The sequence below is a fragment of the Pollicipes pollicipes genome, unplaced genomic scaffold, assembly GCF_011947565.3.
Source record: "Pollicipes pollicipes isolate AB1234 unplaced genomic scaffold, Ppol_2.1 Scaffold_3447;HRSCAF=4054_pilon_pilon_pilon, whole genome shotgun sequence".
In the NCBI taxonomy this organism is placed as follows: domain Eukaryota; kingdom Metazoa; phylum Arthropoda; class Thecostraca; order Pollicipedomorpha; family Pollicipedidae; genus Pollicipes; species Pollicipes pollicipes.
This window is the reverse complement of record NW_023596297.1, coordinates 26,847,313-26,855,082: the sequence shown is the minus strand read 5'-3', so window position 1 is coordinate 26,855,082 and position 7,770 is coordinate 26,847,313. Positions and strand designations below refer to the sequence as shown.

Below are 7,770 nucleotides of genomic sequence, written 5' to 3'. Positions count from 1 at the left end.
GCAAGGTGGCGCTGCATCTCTCAACTAGACAGGTGGCGCTGCAAGCTGTGACCCCGCCGTCTCCGTTTGCCTTGCAACATCAAACTGCGCCCCATCGTCCAAGTGGTGTTACATGATCACGGAAATTTAAGCCCTTGATTTTAGCCCATCGATCCAGGCTGAGAGAGCAGTTACTGAATAAACGATGTGTCCCACGCCATCTTTCTTTAAATCGGCCCCCTATCATAGTTAGGTGGTCATCTTTGATGACTGTTTTTAGATGCATAGTACCGGATAAAAAATGTTGTTTTTACAATTCATCATAGCGCACCTTTTGGGAACGGGAGTATACAGCCTCTAAGATTGTATTTGTGTAAAGAAATAGCAAACAAACAAAAAGCAAACAAACAAGCAGAACTAAACTCCTTTTCAAAACATATCTGCCGTGAGCAGGGCTTAGGACGGAGACGCAGCTTTTTAACCTGCCAATACCCTCCTCCCCCCTATGACACCGAAAGGCCTACCCGCTTTTGGCCGGTCTGTGGGCCAGACTCGGAAGTTTTTTGCACTTTATATATGTCGTCCAGCAAAATTATGCATTTTTTGCTAAGGAGCTGTCAATAAAATACGCAAGCCATTGCGGAAGGGAAATGAAACGTAACGGAACGGTAACGAGGGAGGAAGAGGAGAGTTTGTACCACATAATATTCTACTTAGGTGTGACTGCAAATCATGATGATATCTTCAAACACGAATTGCAATCTTGGAGCCGGACACTGTGTGGGCTTTCTCCCAGCAAAAGAATGCGTTAAACGGACCTGTTTTTTTCAGATGGCTTGTTTAAAGCAGCGTAGCCAGGGGGGGGGGGGGGGTTGCCCAACTTAACCAGTGCGTAGCCACCCTCCCCTCCCAAGGGGGAGGGAGAGGGTGGAAAATGGCCAATTCATGGATGGTTCTTAACACTTCATATTTCAAACTTGCAAAACATGTGAGTCACTAACAAACACAGCACAGTTACGAAAAAATTAACTTTTGCTTGTCTAGCATGCGCCCTACAAGACAGAAAAAAGTCCCTGCCGGATCTGACACACCAGTAAACTAGGTTGCACAAAGTGAACAAATTTATGCAAACATCTTACCGAAAGTGTGTGGAACAAGTACCCAAATGATCACGACTTGGCATGATTTCGTTGAGCAGCTCACATGTGGTTTCTTTACACACCCCTAGCGCAGGGGCGGCACCACCAATGTTTGGTAGGGGAACGAGGTAGTAAAACCAGCACATCAGGACTTGGATGAAAAATGAGTTTGAAATCATGCGTGGAATGGCTGGTGTTGTAAATGATCATTGATACGCAAAGTTATGTGCCTTGCGTCACACCACCGGAAGGTATGGAGGCGCGGGGACCGGGGGGGGGGGGGGGGCTGGAGCTGAGGCCCATAACTTTTTGAAAATTTAGCATTGGTCCTGTGGGTGCTGGCTGGAAAGACATAATCCAAACGGCTGGCAGCCCCTTCCTTCCCAATGTGGAAGAACGTTCGTTAACGGACGTCTTTCCACATTGGAGAGGAACACGCTGAACTAACCTTCCACCTTGCATACGAACATGGGGAATTGTTCCATGTCCTCAGAAAACAGACTATCGCAGTTTTTGCAGCTTCCTCTCAGCACAGCGCGCGTAATTAAGCGCGTTACCACCTGGACCAAGCGGCCTCGTAATAAATCGGGGTAAAATCGTTATTTAATAGGGTGCCTAAAGCTTCGCGGGGCGATCTTCATGTACTTTTACCCAACCGCACGATATGGCTTGGACACACGATTCCAAAAGTTTTTAGTTTGCTTATGAAAATTAATAACAGAATAAAGACTGCTATTCATTATGGTGGCAATAAACGCATCTCAACAACACGCTTGAGGATCACGCGGCTCACATGCTCCCTCCAGGTATGCAACACCGTTCATGGTGCGATCCTAAGTGCCGCCAAAGGTGCTCTGACGTGGTGCGTTAAGACTGGCAAAAGCGCCTGCGGTATGAGCTGGACCCGTTCGATCCAGGCGAAGGCGACGCACGCGACACACTACTGCTGCCTTGATCCTCCTCTGCGTCACCCTTAAACGGAAAAGCCTTCAGCCCCTGTCGCGCGCTGAAACTGCATCCAGCTGTGGCCGAACTGGCGGACATGGTCATGACAAGACCATCAATTGAGGAGCGATATCTTTGTCCTCTTGGCAAATGGGGATGGGCAACTGTCCGTTGCTGCTCTGGTTACCCTGCTCAGGGGCGCTCCTTGGGCAAGCTGCTGGGCGGGGTTGGTATACGCAGCTCCTGCATGGCCAGGAATAAGAATGTTGCGGGCTTCAAAAGAGGGAATGAATAACTGAAACGGAACCTCTTGGGTCGCTGAAACAATGATCGGTGCCCTTGTGTCGGCTAGGGACCCACAGTGCCCAATGGGGAGTCATGGATCGGCAGGATCGGCAGTCATGGATCGGTGGCCCCGATTCGGCAACGGGCTTTGCTTGAGGAAGCCCGAAGAGAGACCAAAGGGTTCCTCGGAGCCAAAGAAGCAAGAGCCGGATCGAAAGGCTGAAGGGTCCGAAGGGCTCGAAGGACTGGCTGTAGGTCACATTAAGGGCCGTGATCTAAACGCAAGTCAAAGGGCCTCTTGCAGGAACTGAGGACCTGTTGGACAGAGTGGGCGTCTCTTTCGGTGAAAAATCACCAACACCAAACAGGCAACTCCGTGTCGGTTTGAGCTCGGGGAGTCCTTTTCCAAGCATGAGCAAAGTCTGCCCCGCGATTTGCATTCGTCGCGGTCCCTAAAAAAAATGAGGGTGTCGGCCAGGGGCTCACAGCGCCTATCAGGAACACTCTGTGCCGGTAAGTGACCGCGAGTCACCCTAAGTCGTGTTTGAGGGAGTGCAAGAGGGACTCAAAGGGCCACTCGGAACCAAAAATTAAGGACCCGATTGAAGCCGAGACTGGCGCCCCACCCGCACTGCCGTGACTTGAAATATCGGTCCAGATGGCGTCTTACAGCGCCCTGTTACTTTCTACGGGGCTGTTGGATCTGGGATCTTATAAGTGCCCTCTATCACGGGTCTTAGGTATAGCGTCTGTTGAAAATTCAGGCTACGGTGGCCCGAAAGTGGAGGTTTTGGTAGCGCCCTCGCCCAAGGGACCAATCCAGGATTTGGTCCGGGAGTCAAACAAAACGTGGCCGTGTTCCGGGGATACCATATTCTTGAGAATGATTATTTAGGGCCCGTAAGGCGCCCCTGGACATCGATACCTCTGGAAATGAGCATGTGAGCTATTTGTGGTGGTCTGAAAGATGGTTTCTCTTGAAAGTCAACGTCATGTCGATCCGAAATAAGGATTTTGGTCCCCTTTCGGCTTAAGGATGCTCTTTCATGGCCGCATGCTCTTTCTTCTGGACCCTGCTTTTACATATCATGTTATATATATATATATATATATATATATATATATATATATATATATATGTATATATCCATATTGCAACGGAAGGCAATTCTAGGTTCGTGCGTTGAGGTTTTCATCCAATCGTTGTGTTTCTGGCGCTAAAGTTTCATAATGTGGCGCATTCTGTGCCCCGAGGGCTATCCTGTTTCTGAACGTATCTGGTATTTCGTTTTATGTAACTGTGAAGGGGGTGCAAACCTGTATTCCTATTTCAGATTGGTCCTAACATCTGATTGCCATCGTATTAGATGTTATAACACATCCGTAATATTCGTTGTATATCGCCTAGGTGACAAGATGTCTCTGGGCTCCAGAGTAAAAGTTATCCAAGCCTATAAAAATGTAAGTTATATACCTTCCGAAGTACTTATGTGGATACCGAATGGGGAAGCTGCACCCACTTGAATTCCATATGCAAATGCTTTCATTTGGCATACAAAGTGTGATGAGGGTGTGGCTGTTGGCACCTTTATGTTTTGTGTGCTACATACTAGCATTGAGCACCCTGCTTTGTGCTTCCTGCTCCTTCCACAAGTTGTTTAACACAGCTTAGACAATTCTCAACACTCTGCCTGCTTGTTCCACACTGCTTTTCTGAAGAAAACCTACCCCAGCTCGATCTTGGCCTGGAAAATTTGTCCCAAAAGCTAATGTTTCTTTCTACTCCAAATTGAGCTTGAGGTGTGATAGGAAAAAAGGTTTTGCTGCTTGTTATTAGAAAAGGCTCTGTTATCTGTCTTTAGGGTTTTAATATTCTGCAAAGCATTTTGCATGTTTTACAACCATGCCTAAGTGTAACATGCTGTCAAGCCTCTCTCCCACCTGTATTACACTTTGGTTATGCTCAATGAGAACCCCTTCTTGCCCCCCATTGTAACAACCCCATGTAACAACCTACAGACAACTTTTCTAGCTGTTTCTCTAAGACAGCGGCTGTCAGTAACTATTAATCATCTGAGGTCAGTTGATCTTGACATCTTGTTCTTTGGGCTGGGGCCCAATCTATGAGCACATTCTGCATTTGGATGCCTAGATGTGCACTAATTCTCTTGGTGCAGTTACATAAACAATGTTTGCTATTAAATTGTACGAGGTCGAAGCTGAAAATTTTATAAACATCTGGTACTGGAGGTACAGTGTAGGGAATGAGAGGAGAAACTTTAGGAACTTGTTTAAATTTTAAATTAAAGGGAACTTGTTGCATGCTTAAGATGACAAACTAAAACTAGCAATACCCATAGCAATGTGTTTACTCTATCTAAATGTGGTTTCTTGTGATCCATAGCTTCTACACCTGGGCAAAAACTACCCCAAGGGCTATGACTTCTTTCGAGATCGACTGAAATCATCATTTATGAAGAACAAGGATGTGACTGATCCAGCACACATTGAGCAGCTACTTTGCAAGGCTGAGTATGTCTCTAAGGAGCTGGAGGCTCTCTACATGCTGAGAAAATACAGAACACTGAAAAAGCGATATTATGAAGAACCGAAGCAGGAGTCAAGCTGATTTCCAGTGACCTTGAGGAGGCTACCAGCCCTGACAAACCTGCAATAGCAATTGGGCTGCAGCTCTGGTGCCTGCAAAACTGAGTATACCATAGATATTACCACTGATTGTTCAACAAACTGTTTTTGATGTGCTAGGAATGGTCAGTGGCTTCACTGACTTGAGCACTAGGCAAAGCTGTGCAGCTGTGTGGGCTGCACAGTACCTCAAATACCTGGTGGTTTTGTTTATTGGTGTTCTTGCGTCGATTGTGACAGTACGAAATACATCGTTGATTGGGGAGAAAGCGTCAACTGTTACAAGTTCCCGGTGGGTATTCAGCAGCTTGCCTTTGATTAGAATTCGACGCTGGGCTGGAGGAGCTCAAACTATGCCCACCTTATGCACCGCGGCAGTGCTGTTCTCGCCGCATCCCTTGTCTTCACTGAAGTGATATGCATGTAGGGAAAACTATCGGGTTGCTCCTGAACACGCAACGCGGTCGATCGACTGCTCATGGATTTAGCTGATGTCTTCCGCGACTGTGTGCCGGTGTGGGATGAAACTACGTCATGGTGTATACCCTGCGTCGCTTGTGTCAATAAAATGCTGGGGCTAGCCGACGGAGTAGCCAAGGAGACCAGACGAGAGATGAGATTTTCTTCATGCTGCATAACAAATGCATGACTCCCGGTCCGGGCTCGATTTATTCGACATCTTGCAAAGGCACGGAGCTCTTAGTTTTGCACAATGCACATGCATCATTTGTACAGTATGCATACAAGCTACCATAAATACAGTGTATCTGTACATCTTTGCGTGTATACATAGACATTGCACCCATATAAACGCTGCGCTGAATTCATGTCCACTCAACATAAGACGGTTGTGGCGTGGCAGCTGCTGCACGGAATATCTAGAGCTGGGGTCGCTCCCCCCTAAAAATGCACAGGACAATTATGCAAACTCACTTTGCAGAAATGGTCCTTTGGAATGACTGCGTTGCGTTCCATGGATATAAGGACCAGCGTTACAGGTCGCAACACGCGCCGGCCGGGGCGATCCGCTAAACTCGCGGCACGCGTCATGGCGTAACGCGTGCGGCCGAATGTCGGCAGGTCCCACGTGACCGGATGGAATGGCTCGGAGTCACACCGTGGCCGGATGGAATGTCCCGAGGTGCCGTGGTGACCGACACGGAATGTTTCGAGGTCGCGCAGCTAGCTCTCGCGCCTCGGTCGTTTCACGCGCCAGCCTCCCAGCCGCTGTCGGCGACGGGGGCGCCGGGAGCCGCTGCTTGTCCCTGTGCTCGAGCTCGGCTCACACTAGCCGCCCTCGGCGGGATGGGCGGGCCGCAGCGCGCCACCAGACGCTCGGCGCCCGGCGCGGCCGACGCACCGCCGCGCAACTACAGGTTCGGGCGCTGCACCTTCACGGCAAAAACTCGACGTAGTTGTCGGGCACCAGGCCGGGCAGGCCGTTCAGCGTACCCTCCAGCCAGCCGGGCTCCCGTGACGGACGGACTGCAACAGGGGAACGGCACCGTCGTCACCCAACAACCAGCGCCACGCGACAGGCGCGAGCATCGCACTCACGAGAAAACCAGTCACGCCGCGGCCGCGGCTGAGCAGAGGCTAACGCTGGTCTGTGGCTTGTGGCTCCGTCTTTGTCAAAGCGGCTCATGGACAAGGATGAGTACCGGCCTGACTAGCGCTATCCATGCCCGCGCCGACAAACCGCCCGACGGCTTACCATTTGTTATGATTTGGTTCGGCTCAAAAGACAACTCGGACTCGTTCTCTCCCACGCAGGCATACAGTGTTCGCACCCGCCTGCAAGACGAGATTACGGCCGGTTAAAGGGCAGTCGGCACGCGGACGGCACACATCAGCACACCTACTGAGGAACACTACGTGATGCACAAACCATTACGACCAAGCCGTTCGTGAATCTAATAGTGGAATGTGCAAAATTAGGCGTGGAAGAAGCGCTTTTAATCCAATCAAGAATTAGACAAAGTCGGAACATCTTTGTGTCCCGTCTTCTCATCACTTGGACGACGTTTAGCATCCATAGTTCAAAGTTAGCAAGAATTTCACGTGCGAACATACCAAGGGGCGCGCAATGCACATGTGCGAGACAAATCTGTGTTGTCTGGCAATGTAAGCAAAACACACAGTTTCACTATGGTTGTGGGGTTGAACAAGCTTGAAGTGTGTACAGTTGGAGGAGGGATGGCGGAGCATTGGGCCTCTAGCCCTCTTCCGACGAGACTCCAACAACCACATGTGCTTAAACGATGGCCAGTTTAATCTGACGCCCCACACCATCAGGTGGCCACATGGCGGACGAGAACGGGGTGGTGGGAGGCGTGTTGGGCGGGGCGCGGCGCCGCTTTGGGACCGATGTCGGGCGCGACTCCCGACCTGACTGCGTGAGCGGTGTCCCAGTCGGGGCGGCCGATTACCTGAGGCGGTCGTGACCGGCGGCCGGGGACGGGCCGGGCGGCGGGCCCGAGCTGACCGGCACTGACACGGACCTGCGCGCAGCACGACACACTGTCAAAACACGTCTCCGACCATCTCCAGCCCCGGCCACGACCGAGGACGGCCAACTCCAGCCCTGGCTACGACCGAGGACGACCAACTCCGGCCCCGGCTACGACCGAGGACGGCCAACTCCGGCCCCGGCTACGTCCGAGGACGGCCAACTCCGGCCCCGGCTACGACCGAGGACAACGGTACAGCGTCGAGTCATGCCGCCGTGCTGGGCGAGCTCACCTGCCAGCAAATTACAACGAGCGGATTCACCGTC

At 50.7% G+C, this 7,770-nt stretch overlaps 1 protein-coding gene across 1 annotated transcript in view; it reads right to left on the bottom strand.

Moving 5' to 3' along the window:
* Window positions 1–4,973: 4,973 nt before the first annotated feature.
* LOC119092367 (rho GTPase-activating protein 26) overlaps window positions 4,974–7,770 on the bottom strand; it is a 32,871-nt gene continuing 30,074 nt past the window's right edge. Inside the window, exons 19-21 of the mRNA XM_037215330.1 lie at window positions 7,424–7,495; window positions 6,709–6,788; window positions 4,974–6,479 (exon numbers count right to left, since the gene is read on the bottom strand). Of these exons, the coding sequence (XP_037071225.1) occupies window positions 6,388–6,479; window positions 6,709–6,788; window positions 7,424–7,495 (244 nt within the window). The 3' untranslated portion in view covers window positions 4,974–6,387. The remainder of the gene's footprint in view (window positions 6,480–6,708; window positions 6,789–7,423; window positions 7,496–7,770) is intronic.